Source organism: Spea bombifrons, chromosome 2 (genome assembly GCF_027358695.1).
Source record: "Spea bombifrons isolate aSpeBom1 chromosome 2, aSpeBom1.2.pri, whole genome shotgun sequence".
Taxonomy (NCBI): Eukaryota; Metazoa; Chordata; class Amphibia; order Anura; family Pelobatidae; genus Spea; species Spea bombifrons.
Window position 1 is genome coordinate 5,201,541 of NC_071088.1, and position 21,330 is coordinate 5,222,870.

General features: G+C 43.2%; 1 protein-coding gene across 1 annotated transcript in view; it reads right to left on the reverse strand.

Annotated features, from left to right (window-relative positions):
* The window catches only part of ARHGAP31 (Rho GTPase activating protein 31), a 58,086-nt gene that overhangs the window by 24,912 nt on the left and 11,844 nt on the right, over window positions 1-21,330 (reverse strand). The window contains exons 2-3 of the mRNA XM_053455477.1: window positions 5,699-5,801; window positions 5,006-5,150 (exon numbers count right to left, since the gene is read on the reverse strand). Of these exons, the coding sequence (XP_053311452.1) occupies window positions 5,006-5,150; window positions 5,699-5,801 (248 nt within the window). The remainder of the gene's footprint in view (window positions 1-5,005; window positions 5,151-5,698; window positions 5,802-21,330) is intronic.

The window sequence follows — 21,330 nt, forward strand, 5'->3', positions numbered from 1 at the left end:
CATATGTGGGGAGGGCAGTGTGGCATGTCTGGGGAGGACGGAGTGGTGTATCAGGGTGTATAAGGCATATCTGGGGGTAGAGTGGCATATCTGGGGGTAGAGAAGTGGCATGTCTGGGAGGCAGGGTGGCATGTCTGGGGAGGATGGAGTGGGGTATCAGGGGATATAAGGCGTATCAGGCACAGTGGCAGATGTGGGAGGCAGCGTGGAGTGGCAGATGTGGGAGGCAGCGTGGCATATGTGGGAGGCAGCGTGGCATATGTGGGAGGCATTGTGGAGTGGCAGATGTGGGAGGCAGCATGGCGTGGCATATGTGGGGAGTGCAGGGTGGCATGTCTGGGGAGGATGGAGTGGTATTTCAGGGGGTATAAGGCGTATCAGGCACAGTGGCATGTGGGGGGTAGAGTGGAGTGGCAGATGTGGGAGGTGGCGTGGCGTGGCAGATGTGGGAGGCAGCGTGGAGTGGCATATGTGGGAGGCAGCGTGGAGTGGCATATGTGGGAGGCAGCGTGGAGTGGCAGATGTGGGAGGCAGCGTGGAGTGCTGTGGTAGGCAGCGTGGCATATGTGGGGGGGCAGCATGGCATGTCTGGGAGGCAGCGTAGCAAGCCTGGGCTCAAATGTGCATATATTGGGGGGCTGGTTGGGAAATAAAGACAAGAAATGTATTATCAAAGTTTTTTTATTCTGCTGTTTGTATTTAACATCATTTGTTTAGTAAATTATTTTAAATAAATGAAAAATTTACGTTCATTTTTTTTATCCGATTAATCGATTAATCGAAAAAATAATCGGCCAACTAATCGATTATTAAAATAATCGTTAGTTGCAGCCCTATTTTATTTATATAGCGCCGCCATATTCTGCAGTGCTGTACAAAGGATAAATATAATATAACAAGCAGCGCATCACATAATAATAAAATTACGGTTTTCTATCTTAAAAAAGACCTCTGGGTCACATCAAATATACTGGAATATTAGGATTGTCAATGAATTACTTGCATACAATTTCACCTAACACTACAGGCCATACCCAACAATGGACACCATTCTGGCACTGCACGGGTTAAAACATGCCGCATTCCATTCCCCTGCCCCGGCACAGGGGGTAATTTGGAGTTGCGGGAGGCCCGTGCTTTTGTTTATGGGATAGAAGCATTCTGCTTCATTGCAAAGTGGAATCCGGAGGGTCTGCCCCGGGGAGTAGGAAGGAAAACAGCGAAATTCCGAGAAAGAACACTTAAGAGTCCTCGGCTTTATAGGAAGGCTGGGGTGGAAGACGGCCGTCTGCTTTTGTGGCAGTCAAATGGCAAATTTTTCCACTTTGTTTTACGCGCCGCGTTGTTATTCTTTTATTACATAGTTGTTGCTTTTTTTAATAGATTAAAGGTTTTTATTTGGGCGGATAATATAAAGTAGGGTTTAAATTGGGTCAGAAGCCAGATTGACGTCAGCGTTTTCACTGTATTAGCCTGTTAACAGGGGTGGGCTGCTGTGGGGGGCATTGGGGCAACTGCCCTAAAAAAGGGCTGGTCCCAGTTGAACCAGCCCAATCGCGGAAGAGGGTACACGGCGGGTCACATGACCACATAGTGAAAGGATCACACTGTGCGTCAAAGAAGCCTTGGGGAAGAAAAGGGGGCGAGACAGAGGGGGTGAGAGAAAGGGTAAGAGTGAGAGAGATGATATGGGAGTTAGAGGCGGAGTGAGTATGTATGGATGCATGTATGTTACAGTGAATGTGTATGTGTTAGCATGAGTGTGTGCATGAGTGTGTATGTGTAAGTGTCCGTGTGTCAGCATGAGTGTGTGCCTGTGTGTTAGCATGAGTGTGTATGTGTAAATGTGCGTTGGCATGAGTATGTGTGTCGGCATGAGTGTTTAAATGTGTATTCTAGTGTCTTGGTTTTAGTGTCCACTTGGTTTTGCCAACCCCCCCAACCTGGCCAAAAGGTGCCACCTCTTCCCTAGCTTCTACCTCTTCCGCTGGGAGGCTGCTGCACTTATCTACCACCGTTTCAGTAAAACAAAACATCCTTCAATTACATCAAAGGACAGATTGCTAGAACTTGTCTATCTCAGTTTGGGCATTTCTTGTGACCTACTGCTTTGTTTAAACATATTCCACTTAAGATACTTCTCATATATGGGCTGTCTTATGTCACAGCTTAAAGGTCCCTGCAGACAGACCCGAACCTGTTTAAATAGTCACGCCTCGTGGCCTTTACTCCTAAGCAATAAAATCATATACAGTGTGCACAGTATATAATACAGTAAACCGAGTCCCCATCCATACAGAGCCTCTGTTATTCTTTATGGAGAGCGATTGCGCCATGGTCAAAACATTAACCTTGGGAGGCGTAATACCTGGATCCACAGAAGGTCAGCTCAGAGGAGAACGAATTCCATCTACATTTATTACTAAAGAAAATAATGTTGCTAAAAACTACATTTTAGGAACAATTCTGTTCTGGAGAATATACTACATTTAGGAGGTTTGGGCAGTTGGGTTGCTTTTCAAAGGCTGAGCGGACAGAATTGTTACACTTCGAGTTCTCGATTAATAGTCGCAAAGTTAGAACTTAAGGTACCTTCTAAGATCCATCTCGGTGGGACCTGCCAAAAAAGCTCAGTAGGATATTCCAAGGACAAAGATCTTTCAAGGACAAAGCAGTGGCCAACAACTAATGAAGAGATGATCCTCGACAAAATGTTCACAGGTACCAGCCAAGATCTTCCAAGGAAAACATGGTGGGCAACATCTAATGAAGAGATGATCCTCGTCAAAAATGTTCACAGGTACCAGCCAAGATCTTCCAAGGAAAACATGGTGGCCAACAACTAATGAAGAGATGATCCTCGACAAAATGTTCACAGGTAAGAGCCAAGATCTTCCAAGGAAAACATGGTGGCCAACAACTAATGAAGAGATGATCCTCGTCAACAATGTTCAGAGGTACCAGCCAAGATCTTCCAAGGAAAACATGGTGGCCAACAACTAATGAAGAGATGATCCTCGACAAAATGTTCACAGGTAAGAGCCAAGATCTTCCAAGGAAAACATGGTGGCCAACAACTAATGAAGAGATGATCCTCGTCAACAATGTTCAGAGGTACCAGCCAAGATCTTCCAAGGAAAACATGGTGGCCAACACAGAAGCTGCAATGGGTTCCATCCCAAACCAATGATACAATGAAGGACTATCACAGCTCACTATTACCCCAAACTATACATACAAGCTTTCATGGTGTGGCACAAATAAATAAGGGATGGTACACAAACATGTTAACACAACAAGGAGATGAATGCAAAGCTTGGATTGGATGGGCATTAAGTGTCAAACATGAGAAATTTTAGAATAAAAAGGAAAAAAATGGATATTGCCCAAGAAAAAAATGGAGGTTCCAGTGGAGATACTTTTTATTGGGCCTCTGAGATCTCAGAGGTCTCTTCTTCAGATGGAACATTTTTTACTAGCCTTTTCAGGTTCTATGGGAACAACCTATCAGTGCTTACTCTTGGGTCACTTGACAATTAAGTGTTGCCGGTAAAAATTAAGCCAACATTTTATATCAATTTTTGAGAAAGGTTTGGGCATCAAACGTTATTAGAAATGACGATTCTAATGCTGCCTTTAGTTACAAAAGGGTTAAAAAGACTTTTGAATAGAACATTTTTTTTTTTTCACAAAAAAAAAAGTTAAAAAATGTAAATGGCTTCCATAAGAATTTGTCTTTTTGGGTTTGATGGATACCTCCCATGCTGACCCTTTCATCGCCGCGCAGGGTTGTTTATACACGTCCTTCAGATGGATTACGGACTATTCCACCTCCGAGGCTACGGCCCGGGATCTGGACTTTTTTAAGGTCGATAATGAACGGTGGTGTCTGTGATGAATCTTCACATTTAAAAAAAAAAAGGGGGGGCTAAGCAGGGGGTCTCTGAATACTTCAAAAGCTATGAAACAGCTGCACGGAAGTCATAGAAGAAAACCGGGTCAGAAGAAGGCATGTTATTTTCTGAAAAATGTATTTTTATTATTTTGTGATTAATGGCCGAAAACATACTTTTTTGTTCCTGAAAAGTATGTGATTTACAGGAGGGGTTGTCCTGTTCCTGGCATCTGAAACGAGACCCCTGTGGTGCTATCACACCATACTTCCTGGTGTAGGACTATCGGCCCCTCTTTGGCCACCGAACCAGTCCCCCTCTTTCCTCCCTTGATGCCCCTCTTTCCTCCCATGATGCCCCTCTTTGATCTGCTCCGCTAATGTCCCTCTTTCCTCCCCCGATGCCCCTCTTTCCTAGGAGGTCAGAATGTTTGCCGGGTATGAGGGTCTCGCAGGGTTCTACAGCCCTAAAAGCCCCGATAATGGGTATAGAAACAGAAGAAAACGGCTTTATAAATGAAACATCTTCTAAATGCCTCACTTTGTTACACAAATAGCCAGCAAAATGGCACGAAGTCACATAAAATGTCTTGTTAAAGCTCCAACTCCAGCCACAACTCTAACCACACCCACTAAAACAAAAATGGCCGTTTTGGGTCACTTGAAAATATCTCACATAATATACTAGGAAGAAAGGCAGCGAGGATCCCCCCGTCTACAAGGAGCCATGATGAATTTCCATTTTGGGACTTCCTTTTAAGGCTACCAACCATTGGATGATGTCAAAGACTGGGATATGACATCATATGCCAGGAGTGCACGGGAGCAGTGAGTGAGGTCAGTGCCAGAGAAGGCTCCATCACCATGCAAGATAGGACATTTTGGGAAGTCACTCTTATCTCCTAGACAAGCACAAGACTGGACGTGGAAAAGACGGAGCCCCCCTTTGTTGGCCTTCAAAGGGTTAATACCCCATCCCATACATATACAAAAACACACAATGGATGTGAACTGGAAGCAGAGTAACATCTGACAAACCGCTACGGGGGGGGGGCCTCATTAAAACAAATAGGGAAGACGTGCGGGGCGAGAAGGAACGGAAAAAGTCCTTACTGTGAATTTCTTGTAGAGCTCGTAGGTGAGGAGAGGGTTAGGAAGCTCCCGGAAGTAGAGTTTGCACAGCGACCCCACGCAGTGAATGTCCTGGAGATAGACTTCTCTGGTCAGGTCTGGACACTGGTCCGAGCCAAACTCCTGCCTGAAACGACACAGACACAACCGTAACAGCCTGGAACAGCCTCCCGGCAGAAGTGGTAGAGGCCAATACAGTGAGAAAATTGCTCCTAAATCTAGGACCATAATATGTATAATTCAACAGGCGAGGAGGCTGAAGAAATCTAATTAACTAAACTATACAGTATACAGGGCCGGCCAAGCTCTTCCTGCAGCAGAAGCGTTTATCAGGGTTAGACTTTTCACGTATAGAGTAGTTAAGGGGGTCTGCTCACCGAAGAGAGAGTTAGGGGGAGAAATGGGGGTTCTAGAATTCTGCTGAGAGAAGAGCTTGGCTGGCCCTGTATAATGTATAGTTAAATCAGAAAGATTTCTTTATAGTCTCCTCAACTATGCATTCTATAGGACCAGCTTCAAATTAATTTATACATTGTACGGGGTCTCCTCATCCAATAAACTATGCATTATACAGGGCCTCCTCGTACCCACTTGGATCCCCAATCATCACAGATCCAGCATCAGCCGATGACATCAGACACGGACCTGGCCGGCAGGCTTCGCTTTGAGGATTACCTTAGCTTCTGTATGTTTGACGTCACTCCGGACAGGCGGTAGATCCCGTCCACCACTCCGTGGGTCTCGATAAACTCCGCGCAACTCTTCAGCACAAGGGGAACTGGAAGAAGAACACAAAAGGGGGTCACCGAAAAGGGGTCCCATACCTATCAGCAGATAACTAACGCCTTGTCGTAGAAATTACCCGCATCGAGGCGATTCAGTAAAATATCTTCAATAGATTGTAAGCTCACAAGACCAGGACCCTCGTCTCCTCCTGTACCAGCTTGTTAACGTATATTTTGTATATTGTCGTGTTTTTGTTAGCTTCCCCTATTGTAAGAGCGCTACGGAATCTATACGGCGTGGAGTACCCGGGTAACATACATTTTTGTCTTAAATCTAACGTTTTTGGTGCCTTTTGTTAACTTGATATTTTTTGTAGATTCTCACGGTTTTCTGTAGAGAATAGAAAGTTCACCCCGTTAAAGGACAAATAACTGAATAGCCCGTTCACGGCTTCCGAAAAACGTCTTTGCCGCGGAACGTTCGGACCACGCGGGTGAAAGATTCTTCCTTTATAGCATAAACCGGCTATTCCGAGAACATTCCATACAGGGTTATACCGGTGATGCCGCCTCAGTGGTCTGGCCCATGCAGCCCGGTCCCATAACCGGCAATCAAGAGGTTAAAAAGGGAACGCGCTGGCCCCAAAGAAAGAACCCGCTCCGGGGAATGAGAGAAAGCGCTGACATAATGCTTGGCTCCGGCGGGGATTATGCGTGAGAATTAGATTAGAATGAATTAGCGAACGGAGATAAGAGCCAAGCTCACAGCTAACGTCTCTGTCTAGGAAAAGTACGAGCCCAAACATATGGAGCAGACAGACCCAACAAGGGCTTTATGGTACAAAAAGGGGCGTTTTTTTCCCTTTTTTTAATTAACAAATAATCTAAGTGGTCAAAAAAAAAGGTGGGCTCCTCTGCACAGGATCTGAGATTTATTGTAGATTTGTGAACTAAATTTTCAACTCTTTATGGCTGAATTCAGCCCAGAATATCGCCGAGCTCTGACCGAGCATCAGCGTGGGCACAGGGGCTTCAATTCCTAATGAAATATACAGGATGCAGCCCTGACGCGTTTCACATTTAGTAGATGGTCGCTCTGATGGTGTATGAGCTGGGAGCAAAGAGAAAAGATTGAGGCTCTGCATAGTACTTTACACAGAAACACAATGCGGTGGCAAAGTGATTTCCAATGAAATATACAGGATACAGCCCTGACGCGTTTCACATTGTGTAAAAGGTCAGAGGTCAGGCTGATGCTGAATAACCATTGGCTGGGTTGTCGACATCAGCAAAGTAATAAGATTTCTGTTCCATAGAAGCACTATTCTTTGGTCACATGGGAGCTTCGATTTCCAATGAAATATACAGAATAAACCCCGGCGCGTTTCACCTTTAATGGAAGGTTAGGCTGATGTCAGCAAGCATTGGCTGAGTTGTCAACAAAGTGATAAGATTTAGGCTCTACGTAGTACTTTACATACAAACACTACGCATTGGCAAAGGGGGGCTTCGGTTTCCAATGATCTATACAGGATCCAAACCTGACGCTTTTCACATTTAGGAGGACGTTTAAGTTGTCCCTACATAATTCACACGGAACATGATTTATTAGAACTATAATATTCTTAGCAAATACATCTTGTGGGCAGTTTATGAAAAACAAAAACGTGCAGAAAACAAATGTTTTTTCACACATTCTAACCCCAAAAAATGTATGATATAAAAACTCAAATTACTGGACTATTCTTATTCATGTGAATTTTTTACAGTATAAAAGTTAAGGAAATATACAATATTTTTTTATTCTACCTTTAGAAAGCAGCGGTCAATAAAACCATCAGCAGCTACTTCATAGAAAAAAACACCAAAAAGGCATTATTAATGACCCTGTCTCTCTGGGCTGACCCGCCATATTGCAAATGGTAAAGGGTATTTGGGCCGGTGGCTATGCCTCTGTTCCTGCCATCTATCTTATTTGCCCCTCTTCCTTCTCTAGCCACACGTCCAACACAGATGTCTCGATCTGGACGCTCAAAATGTTAGGGGTGTGCACACGATATAACATGACGTATAATTATAATATAATATACGGTAATAATATTCTTTTTTAACTCTATAATATATAATATCAACTTATTATTATTATATATTATTTAATTCTAATATTTTTTAATTCTATTATAATACAATATTGTTATTTTTAAATTATAATAATCCTCTTTTTTAAATTCTATTATAATATCCTTTTTTGTAATTCTAGTATAATATAATATTTTTTTTATTCCATGATAATATAATAATATTCTTTTTTTATTCCATGATAATATAATAATATTCTTTTTTTATTCCATGATAATATAATAACATTCTTTTTTTATTCCATGATAATATAATAATATTCTTTTTTTATTCCATGATAATATAATAACATTCTTTTTTTATTCCATGATAATATAATAATATTCTTTTTTTATTCCATGATAATATATATTATATTATAATATTATAATTATATTATAATATATTATTATATCATATATTATATTATAATATATGATATATTAAAATATATTATGATTTTTTTTTTATTCTGTTATAATATATAATAGTATTCATTTTTCTTGAAAGTATGTAGAATTTTAATATACAACACACGTACATTTTTAGAGGTTTTTCTGCACATGCCATGGGGGGTTGATTATTAATAAATATGAAGGACCATTACTAGTTCTGTATACAGATGGGGGAAAAGGGATAATTTTATTTCTTTGAAAATATGAGTCACACCATTGTTTAAATTAAAGTGGAACCGTCACGCTCCATATTATTACTGGAGGAAAAAGCTGAAAATTTTAATGTAAAACCTTTATCCTACTCAAGGTTTTTTTTAGAAAAATCCAATCCTCTAGTTATAATAAAAAAAGGCAAATGAGTAGAATTGATTATTACAGTGTACAGGACTTGTTATTTCCGAAAACATACATTTTCCTTCCAAAAAATAATTAAAAATCTTGCAATTATAATAATAAAAAAACCCGGGATATTTTATTTCACATATGTATAGTATCTTCTCTTATAAAGAAAGCGGAAGAGATAATGATTCAGACAGACGTGATATCGGTGACGCGCTAGTCTGAGCCGCGCGGCTGCCAAATCGTAAAGAAGCCAAAAACCGAAACATCCAGACGGCAGCTCGAAATTCCCTTACATTTTGCTGATTTCACGGTAAATAGATGAAAAAAAAAAAAAAAAAAAAGCGCATCCAGCTGGGTCTGAACCCGGCGGAATCAGATTTAGTACTCTTTGGCCTCCGCAGTTAGCGCTTTTGGACAAGATTCCCACAATGTAACAAAGAATGAATCAACATCGGAGAATTAATTAATATGTCGAGAACTTTGCTACTTTTTTAGTGAGCTTTTCTTTCAAACTTTTTTTTAAAAAATTCTTTAAAAATACAAACTTTATAGCTGCAACATCAAACAGATGCTGGGAAATTCCCCAGACCCGTTGTACACCACTGTGGAATATGATGGTGCTATATAAAACAATAAATAAATAATATTATTAATTATTAATAATAATTAATAATTAATAATGTAGAGGTTAGTGTGAGGTCTATGCCCAGATTGTCATCAAACAATCCAAAAACTTTAGTATTCAGTTAGGTGAACCCCTTAATCAGTCGTTGGCCTCGTCTTAGATTCAGGAGCCGTATGTCTATCCCCTGCATGTTTAATCCCCTCACTGTATTACCCTCTACCAACTCTGCTGGGAGGCTGTTGTGTCATGAAAATCCAAAAGCCATGGGATAAAGTTCAGAGTATATGGCCATTCATATCCCTGTCATTCACGGGCCAAAAGTGACCCTCTGGGGTAATTTAAATGCCCCACTGCCGGGACATTCTTCCAAGTATGTAAGATTTCAAAAGGTCCGTTTCTTTTTAACTCCCCATGTCACGTCGTAAGGGGAACGTGTTGGCCCGTGATTTGAGCTTTCCCGCTGCGATCCTGACCGTCTCTGAATTTCTCACCTGTGACTTTACGTAGAATATTGTTTTTGGAGGAGGAAGAGAGGATTCATAAAAACCAGCAGACGATCAGGCCTTGTGCCAGATGTGGGAATCGGCCGGAACGAGAAGGGACTTTGGGATAAATTAAGGAGAACAAGTAATGAAAAAAAAAGAAGAATGGAGACAAGGTTGGCAATTCATTTACTTGACACGATGGGCTCCCAAATCCACCTAGAAGGCAACATTAAAAGAGGCCACTGGAATAAGAAACGGGACGGATACAGATGTAACGATGGTGGAACCCAGGCAACTTCTTGTAGAGACACTCAAGTCTTCCATGGAGTCCCACCAGTGAAGAGTGCGTATTAAAGGGCTATTACGCAATCAGCACAAGGAGCTCTTAAAAATCATCGGTTATTGTTAAACTTCCTCAAAAAAGTATTATTTTTTTCCCGCGAACATCACCAGGCTAAAAGGATTATAGGTTCTTTTTGGATGAATACAGCCAGACCGTATTGGTCGCTCTCAACCATCAAAGTTCCAGTCATGCGATCCTGAAAGCCTTCACATAAGAAACATTTTAAGACCCAGAGACCATCAGTTACACCTACATGGAATCTGAATCCTAGAACCTTATCAACAGTTTTCTAGATATTTTACTGTCCCTTTAATTACTCTTACGGTACCTCAACATATTTTTGCGATAAGCGTCGACACCTTCAGTGGGTCCGGTTCATATTATAGCCAGTTTTTAATAGGATGTTGACCCAAGTAACAGAACTACGCAGATGTCTAGGCCTACAGAATCACGTCCAGGGCACCCCTCCTCCGTAAAACTGGGCTCCTAATTAGGTCCCCCAGTGCACCATTCGCCAATTAGACTTTTGCAACCAACTCATTTAGACTATGAAGGACTTCCTGACTGTCCCCCAGTGCACCATTGGTCAATTGGCCGGTTCAACTTCGCAACTGACCCATTTAGACCATGGAGGACTTGCTGACCATCCCCCAGTGCACCATCGGCTAGTTGGTCAGTTAGACCTTCACAACCGACCCATTTAGACCGTGGAGGACTTGCTGACCGCCCAGCGCACCATCGGCCAATTGGCCAGTTAGACCTTCGCAACTGACCTATTTAGACCAGTGAGGACTTCCTGACCATCACAGTGTCCATAGCGAGCCAGCTGCAGCGTCCCAGCTGCAGACGTCCTAAAATCCCGGGGGGAGCTCATTCTATCCTACAGCACAACGCAGTCACGGGGCATATACAGAAACCAGATTTGTTCTTGAATAAACCGGAAACTTCTGAGGATGACAGCATCGGCGGACCTTATCTGACAGCTTTTATCTTTTTCGAGATCCGTATCGTTTTTTTCTTACGCATCCGAATGAAAAACTGTCAGAAAAAGTCGTGAAAATGATGTAAAACAAACAAAAAACACTTCTAGGAATTATTGCAGACAGCCAGGTGACGGTGAAATGCGATGGCATCTCCTGGTGCTGAAGGAGTTAAACTACTTTGCCATGGGCTATAGCTGCAGGGGCAGAGTAGGATCTGCCACATTTTTGCCCCATACCGATCACGTTGGGCTCACAACGAGGCAAACGGGGATGGTGACGGAATCTCGGTGCGTTATGGCAGAACCCCGAGTGCCCCGACCACGGAACGTAAACCTCGCATGACTTTTTCTAAAGTTACACAATAACCGAAAAATGTTCCGCATCTCCTTCCATCAGCACGTTGGAAAGAATACCCCCCCCAGTATGGTAGCCTCCCCCGAACGATGTTCTGCATTTATTCACATATTTTTTCAATCAGAAAATGTTAGCGTGTGCGCGTGGCCGTCATGTAACATATCGCTAAGGCGCTTAGTGTAAAAAACAGCTTTTACCATGTTTAATCCTTTTTTATTTGTCTGTTAACCAATAATCTTCCAAGGTGTCAAACATGTCTAATACCACTTTAAGAACTTATGTGCCAAGTGTCCCTATTAGGTGGGACAGTTCTGGTGCCCCTCTGTCCTCCCCGATACCCCTTTCACTCCCCTGATGCTCCTTTAAGCTCGGAGTGTTTGCTGGGTATGAGGGGATCGCAGGGTTCTACAGCCCTAAAAGCCCCGATAATGTGTATAGAAACAGCAGGAAACGGCTTTATGAATTAAAGAAAAACCCCAGCATTATACGCACTTTAACGCGCATGAAGGGTGTCGCTTTTGGAAATTCATGGGTGGGTTCGGCAGAATGCCCCATATACATTTGCCCCTTTCCTTGCCCCTAGCTATGTTGCAGGCAGGACATGTGTTTGCCTGTGTCACTCTGTTCAGACCCCCGTGCGCATGCACAGCATTCGCTCCCACTGAGTTCAATGGGCAGAACCGGACTGGGGGTGGTTGGGCTGCCCTTTAAGGATGGTGGCCGAGGTGATGCCAGCCAACCGGCCATGTGCTCGGTGTGCCAGGTGGCCAGCTGGGCCTGTCAATGGGAGTGCTTTCCTGCCACTGTCTGCAAGAAACATCAGACCAAAAAAGGAGGAGGGCTGCTGCAGCAACAGGGCAGCAGCTTCTAGGTCAGGTGTTTTTTTTTTAATATTACTTTAATATTCTGTATTTATACTTTCTAAATGTCAGTTTCCTAAATAACTATTAATAGTTAGATTGAAAGCCAGATTTATTGTCAATCTAGAGCCCCGCCCGCACCTCTAGCCACACCTCCCAAAACAAAAGTGGCCCCCACTTGGCCATTGGGAACGTTGGGCAGTATGAGAGTGGACGTATGTGATTTAAAGGCTTCCCACTCGGGTGACGACAAGCTGAGTGTATGAACAAAAACAAATCTTTAGTCCTGCGCGACTATCTCCCGCCGCAAGGCCAAGCAGGTAGTTTTATCACTTCCTGTGTACTCTACGACCCAACATTCATTCATTTCCTGGCTCGTTTGTCTAAAGTGCCGGCCAACATTGTTTCAAGGACCTCAGCCTTGGAAGACCCTCTCAGTGCGTTTGCACACAACTTCCTGTTGATGTCAGGACTCACTTCCTGCCTTTGCAGCGGCACTTCCTGTAAGCCGATATGTAACCCTTTTTTTTCCTTTTTTTCCATGGTTCTGACAGGGCACAGTAAGAATTTTTTTTTTCCTATCACTACCAAATCTTTGCCTTTTCGATAACACAGGAGGTTTTTATATGAGCAGAAAAGTTCCCACCAATTTTATCTTAAGGAAGACATGGCAATCGAACGAGAAAAAACATGAAATTGGTTTGACCGGGTGTTATTTTTTTCTTTCCAGGTTTTTCCTGCTGTCCGAAAAAAACATTACTCCAACTGAGGAAAATAAAATAAATAATAATAAAATATATATATAAAATTATGTATATATTATATATATATATATATATATATATATATATATATATATATATATACATACAGAAATATTTTAAAATAAATAAAAAAAATAAATTTACAAAAATAATAGTAATAAAAAAAGATATATATATATAATACTGAATACAATATTGCCTTGTACAGTCTCAAATCCTCAAATCTAAATCATTCCTTGGTCTTAGAATCAGGGGTCATATGCCTTCCCCTCACTGTATTAGCCTCTACCACTTCTGCTGGGAAGCTGTTCCACGTATCTACCACCCTCTCAGTAAAGTAAAACTTCCTTACAATACCAAAGCACTCTGATCCTTTAGTGTTAGATTATGACCTCTTGTTCGAATGATAAATGCTTATATTCTGGAAGTTGGTGCGAAAGAAAATTCATCTCCTCTGCAGAGCGTCTCCTCCTCGCACAGATAACTCGCTTTTACCGTAATTGTGTAAATCGGTCTCCTAATGAACCCAATCAGTTCGGCTGGAAATTCTGATTTTGTTTTCGCTGCCTGGATGGTTTCCTACGGAGCGTGGCCCGGCCCGGTGACATCATGTCTACTTAACCGCAGCACTTTGTGACCTTTAGAAAACGCAAGAAAGGTCAATTTTAACAAGATTTAGTTAAAATGTTTTTCCTGATTTATAGTCGAGGTGAGGAAGCCGATGAGGTTATCCCATCAATCAAATCCCACTAACTACATTATCATGCCTCCCAACTGCCCCGATTTTGCCACTCTATGCCACGCCGAGCTCTGCCGGGACAGCAGGGTTCAGGTCCGCAATCCAGCCGCCCTGATTTCATGTCTCCGGTGTCCCGGACTGCGCATGTGTGCATGATCAGTCGCCCTGCCAGTCTGAGTGCCACTCGGCATCCCAACCTCCGCAGCATCCGGCTTCACCGAGGGGGTTAGAAGTTGGGAGGTCTCCATGATGGATGCATCAGAATTACGATGGGTGCGGCTAACGGGCAAAGCTTGAGAAGTAGATTTAAAGAATGCCGCCAAGAATCTGCCGACTTAGATTCAGGAGCCGTATGTCTATCTCATGCATCCTTCACTGTATTAGCCTCTACCTCCTCTGCTGGGAGGCTGTTCTACTCATCTACCACCCTCTCCATGAAGTCAAACTTCCTTCCATTTCATCTCAGCCTCTGACCCTCTAGTGTTAGATTCCGGTCTCCTGTTCTAACGTTTCTCCTCCTTTGAAATAAACTCCCCCCTGTCCTTTGTTAAATCCCTTTATGTATTTAAACGTCTCTCTCCCGTCATCTGTCTCTCTTCTCTCCCCAGCCGGATAAATTGAGTTCCCTCAGTCTTGTTCCGTGACTAGAAGTTACTGATGAATGTCGTTAAGTGACAGTTCGCAGCGGCGTCTCCATCCGACTCCTCGGGGTTAAAGATGGCTTTCTTGAAGTTAAGCATAGCGTCTTCCATACATAATGATTAGCGGTTGGTCAGTAGGGTAGGGAAGGGGCCGCGTGGCCACGGAAATGGCTTCCATCGGGGGAAACATTGGAGGATCCGTGTGCTTGAACATTCCGTGACTCGGAGCAGAGAGAACGGATTCAGAACAAACGCAAAAAAGGGGAAGAAAAGAACATCGCGGCAAAACAAGAACAAGCGATGACCACAACACACGAGCGACATGGAACACGAGACGCCCAGCAACCTGGCCAACATCTGGCTGCACGCCACGGCTACCGATATGGCAAGCGATTGAGCCCACCAGGGGCATACCTTCCATGTTTCCTGGGTTTTGCAGGACAGTCTTAATTTTTGAGCACTGTGCCGCCGTCCCGGTCATGGAACGGTTTGGGAGATCCTCTCATCTCCCCTGACCGGCCCAAGGGGGCATTTAAAGCAATGGTGCGGCTGTGGCTCCGACGTGGCCTCCTGGCAACACTCCAAAGCCGAGCGCCCCAAGGTGGCTCCCTGCGTTAAGTCTTGGGTGCGTGACGCGTGTTACCTCAAACAAGGTGGCTTTTTTTTTTTTAAATTGGCAGTTTTTAGTTACTTTTCAAAACTATATTTAAATAGAAACAACTTAGAATTGAGCATCTATGAGAATTCTGCAAACCGATTCCCCCCTCTGAGTGCCCCTGAGTCTGACACCAGTTACAAGCTGAAGCGTAGGAGAATGAATAAATCTATTCATTTCAAAGCGTATAGAACAGAAAAGCCCCAATTACATGTTTGTAGCGGTTTGTCTATGGAATGATGTCATAATAATGTATAGCGAGTCACGTGGTAATAGCGGAACAATGGCCAGGAAGAATCCAGTGCTCGTTCTGGCAACCTGCAGAATTAATCTCTGTATATTATTCTTATATCATATAGCGCCATCATATTCCGCGGCGCTGTACAACATATAACTCTCACTGTGTATAAAGGGGCTGACTCACGCTCGCACTCTCAAACATCTCCATAAATTCGAGTGAACGACGGACGCGATGTGCTTACGGTAAGCAAAAAAGTGGCAAAAGCGTCTCACCGCGCAGCCACTAAAATAAACACATTTATGTTAATAAGGGAATGTCTTTGTTCACCCCGGATTCCCCTTTTCCATGATATAGAATGGGCTTTCTCTTTATACCACTTTTTTTTTAATGGTCTTTCATTTAGTGTGAATAATATGTCGAAAAACAGCAAAAAAATAAGAAAAAAAAATTATTGCATATTTCTAGTGGGAGGTGTAATAGTTTTTTTTTAAAATATTATTTTTTACATTTTTTGACTTTTTTTGAGACAGCAGATCCATTTGAGGTCTTGATTATTATTATTATTTATTGTTTTATATAGCGCCATCACATTCCGTAGCGCTGTACAATGGGTAGACAGATCGTCACAATTTGACTTACAGAGACAACAGGTGAGGAGGGCCCGGCTCAAACGACCTCACAGATCTTTCACAGATGGAACTGGATGGTACTCCTTATGATGTCATGGTGACATCACTGAAGTTTAATTATTATTATTATTTTGAATAGAGGGGAACAAAAATGTCTCCCTCTTTTCAATGTGATTCCTACTGCTGCTGATCACAGAGTGATCAGTAAGCAGGGCTCCGCTGCTTTCCTTTGCCGTACCTGCTTAGGAGGATCTCGATAGATTCGTAAATGCATAAACAGATAAAGGGACTTGATGAAGTACAGGCCATGCAGATTGAGGGAAGCTGCTGCAGCAGAGCTGCATCTTCTGTATCAGATAAGTGCTTAAGCTGATAATAATAAGACGATGTTTAAGATTTACTGCCGACCTTGCCCTAAGTTTGAATCCTAAATTAAGCACCCCTTGTCTATTATTCCCTTAACGATGTTGCGCAATAAGCAGACTATTCCGCCTTGAGATGGAGAGAACACAGATGTGTCCGGGGTCCTGCGCACGCTCACTGTGCACTAATCACCATTTCCAACTCCGTCTCAATCCAATTACACATGCGATTTAGGCTCTTCGGCCCATCTGCTGCTCGCCAGGGACGGGAACTGCAAAATGTAATTGATTTAAGGTTTGGGGAACATTTGGAACATGATTAATACGGGGCCTCTTATTACATTACATGAAAGAAAAAAAACTAGCCTGCTTAGGAGCTACTCCTGCCAGAAATTCTCACTTTAATTTATTTGAAACGATTACAGAAAGGCCAAGAAGTTCTGAAAATAAAGCAAAAATGCATTGGATATCATGCCATACTACTTGTTTTAGATTAATCCTATGGTGAGCCAGACCACAATAAGTTACAAACGGATTGAAACAAACCAGCTGATTTAGTCTTAGATTTAACAAATTAATCACAAATGTAAAAAAAAAAAACTCACTATTTTTCACTATAATTACCGGTAATACTGAATAAATAGCAACATTTCTAAAGATATAACTTATTTTTTTATTATTATTATTTATTGTTTTATATAGCGCCATCAAATTCCGTAGCGCTGTACAACGGGTAGACAGGACATAACAAGTAGTATGTAACATAACAATTTGACTTACAGAGACAACAGGTGAGGAGGGGCCGGCTCAAAGAGCTTACAATCTAGAGACAGAGAAACAACCAATGCAATGACAGTCATGCCCATACCCGGGATTCTCCGGAGTCTCCGAGTCACTTTCTACTTTCTCCGGGCAAGTGAGCAGCGTGTGGCCACACCCACTCCCCTCCTACGTTCCGCCTACTCCGAGCCCACTTAGACAGCTAGCCCTGCCTCCAATGCGGAGCAAGCCCCACCCTTACACAAAGCCACTCCCCCCAGAAGCCGCAAAGCTCAGATGATTTAAAAAAAGCAAACAAGACTAGCATTCTAATCCAGCAGCTGATGGCGGAAGTATTAAAAACTTTATATTGTTTCATTTTTTTTAAAATGTATATATTTTTTAATTCATTTTGTCCGTTGAAAATAAATATGTTAACTCTGGAAATATCTGGAGCTTGTTTCACGTCGTCACCCCTGTAACATTATGTCAAAGAACCCCAAGGAGGACGTGAGTAAAAGTTATTGTGCATTAGCCGGGAGCGGAGAAGCCGCGGCCGAGAACACAGAATGGCTTCTTTGAGTCGGCGTTTGCACAGAATGGTGCCATTTCTGGCGTGTAGCTGGAAGTAAAATTCAGCCCACGATGTCCGCGCCGACGAACAAAAGGCCCTCTCAGAGCCTTCCCCTGCTCTCCCCAAAAAATCCAGGGCAAAAGTTCCCCTCGAAGACATTCCGGCCGCGGAAAGAAAAGGCGAGTCAAACGCTCAGGCTATGAAAGAAATGACTATCACGGGGCTCGGACTGCAAGGAATTTCCGTATCGCTGTTTAGCGGCTTTTAGAGGAGCCCCATTGTTCCGGATCTTCTAACGAATCTCCACCGGCATCATGTGCCCGAGCCATTCCGCCGGAGGGGACGTTCTGGATGCATGAGAATCCACAGAGCGGTCCCACGGAGTCTGGGAAACGAAACCCGGGGTTATTTACAGTCCGGGGTTTAAATTCATTTTCAATTTATAATCATTCGTGAAATTCAAGGAATCCAAAAATATATTTGTCAATTCGGACCCAAAATAATGTTGTAACTATTTATTAATAAAAATAATTATTAATTATTAAAGAGTAATACGTGTTGTTTTAGTGTTCTAGCGGTAAAGTATTAAATTATTAATGGGGTTTATTTGGGGCGGTTTATTAAAGAAAACGGGAAGAATGTGTAAAGGGATGTAGATCTATACATTGTGTATATATATATATTTATACGCTTACATACATACACACTACCGCTGTTCTTATGGAAAACAGGGACATTTCTAGCTGTAACACATGGGAGTGATAAAGGGCCATCGGAACACAGGAGTGATGGGAGTGATAAAGGGCAATTGGAACACAGGAGTGATGGGAGTGATAAAGGGCAATTGGAACACAGGAGTGATGGGAGTGATAAAGGGCCATCGGAACACAGGAGTGATGGGAGTGATAAAGGGCCATTGGAACACAGGAGTGATGGGAGTGATAAAGGGCCATTGGAACACAGGAGTGATGGGAGTGATAAAGGGCCTCTGTATGCCTATGAAGAGATTCCATTAAAAATCAGCCGTTTCCAGCAACAATAGTCATTTACAACATTAACCCCGTCTGCGCTGGATTCTGATCAATTCCATGGACAAAATGTACTTTTCTTTCAAAAACAAGGAAATTTCTAAGTGAACCCAAACTTCTGAACGGTAGTTTATGTATAAAGCAGAGCATGGTTGCCCCGCTGAGTGGGCCGCCCCATCTGCATTTTGTTGGTTTATGCGTCTTTATAATACGGGATAAAAGTTATCTTTTTACATGAATGCATCCAGTTCATTTCAACTTAAGTTCAGCCGCCTCATGTTGGTGTTTCTGGACTTTTGTGTCAACAATACAGCCATCAAATGTTAGGGCACTAAAACGGCAACGCAATCATACTGCCGTGGAAAACACAAAATGAACAAAAATGCTAAAAAATAATGATATCATAATTATCATAATAACAGAAATGATATGTATCAGCACGTATGATGTATTTTCACTGAAATAAGTTTAGCGAATGCTCCCTCCCCACGCGACGCTCTGACAGCTGAGGGATTACACGCGATCCGACTTCATACGGTCTGGAAGAATGTAAACAAAGCCGTGATATTTCTGACGCCGCGTCCCACCCGGCACCGCATGACCTTGCCAGCCACACGATATTTCCCATGGGTTTTTAAACATTTTAATATCAGATTAAAAATACGTTTAAAAAATTATTTTGCTGTTTCCTTTTTTACTAGGGTTGTAGTTTTTGCCCCATAATATAAAGTTTTCAGGCAGCCGCATATCAGCCGTTTGTATGATTCTCGCTCTGTTATCTGATCCCCGATCTACTAAACACCGCGACTCCTTATCATACTGCCTGTGGGGAACAATAGAATGGCTCAGTCTTATTCACCCAGTTGGACTCTCTGACCGGTGAAAGTTTAATGGACTATAACATCACCGATAGATACCCCCCAACATTTCAATGGTCCAAATCGGGACACTGGCATTGGGGTGTGTGGCCAGGTGTGGAGCAGGAGTGGACGGAGCAGGACCCATGGCCACCAACCTTACCCAAAGAGCCTCCTCACATTGCACCGTGTCGCAAGGGGGGCCACGTGGGAGGTCCGTGAGCCGGTCTTGGGAGATCAGAGGATCAGCCTGGAATAACCCGTAAATCTGCGGAGGATCCGTCTAAGAGCCCCGCAGACTCGGCATGGATACGGACTCAACGTTCTGCAGAGGCTCGGTGGACACAATGAACTCAGACGTTAACCGCTGTCAGTTTTGATTCTCCAATGAGAATGGTTATTGCCGTAATCCTCTCTTATTCTCCAAAGTATGTTAAAGAGTAATGTATTACCCCACGTGTCTGATTAATGGAGCCATTCGATGCCCCTTCCTCGCTAATGGATTAAAAGTAACGCATTGTAAAGATTTGCAGACAATGTTATTGCGTTAAAGGACAGAATAACCCCCCAGACAGCCTCACCGAAAAGAAAGAGTGAATATTAAAGGGACCCTCCAGCCGCCATATGCATTTTAGCTGCCCGGTCCCTTTAACGTTTTTATGGTGTCCTCCAAGAAGCCACCCATGTATTTGCCCCTCCAAGCTATTTGATGTGCAGAAGATACGTTCGGGGTAAGACTTTTCTCCATGTCACCTGGGGTGGTATGAGTGTCCTCCAAGAAGGTCTATTCTTCTGGCACAGGGGACAACCTGAAAGCCAAGGGAGAAAACGTTCCCCGACCTTCCTCAGACTTTGCGTCTTTCAAGGCTGTGAGATTGTGGAATAGAATGGGTTTTACAGACCCCACTCACCTGGCGATGGGATTAGACCGGACATAATCACCCCCTGAGGGCTCAGAGAACCGCCGTGTGTTACTGTCCCCCTGCACGATGTATAGATCAAACACACCTGGAAACTATTTGGTATTGCTTGAGTTGAGACCATCGCTTCCCTACAGGACTGAGAGTTTTTCTACATGGGTTGTAGAATAAAACACCCCCCCAACACACACACTCATCCTGACACTCCGTTATACCTACTGCCTATCATACCTCCCAGGTGTCCTGTTGAAACAGTCCAAGCACCGTCCCACAGGCCTGCGGAGCGAAAGTAGGACAGTGGGGATCATGGGTTGGTTAGTTGAGTTCAAGCGACCTCAATCGCATCCCCCACCTGGCCAACTCGCCGTACCACAATATGACATCATATCATATCTATACATTGCATGGTGCCTGGACAGGTAAGGTAGACGGATGGCCCAACCCCCACCCCGTCTCTAACAAAGCAACCCAAGCAAAGGCGTCCTGCATTGGGCATCCGAAATGTTGGGGGCATTCCAAGCCCCTCTTTACCTGCTCCCTTCTCACCCCATATGACGGTAGTTTTAATGAACACGGGGAGAAAAAGCCCACTGCCCCGCTGTTAAAGGGACCCTCCAGCCATCACGTGTACTTGAAATGTATATGATAGCGGCCCCTTTAATTTTTCCCTTTCTGCCCCTTACAAATACAGAGGGGGTTTCTACAGAACCCCCATATGCACTTTCCCCGCCCCCCCCATAGGACTCCCTCCAAGTCACATCTTGTGGGAAGCTGGATACATATATGCTGTATATGTTTAACCCCTTTAAACCCCTCCGTGGCTTTAGGGGTTAATTCGGCAGTAATCC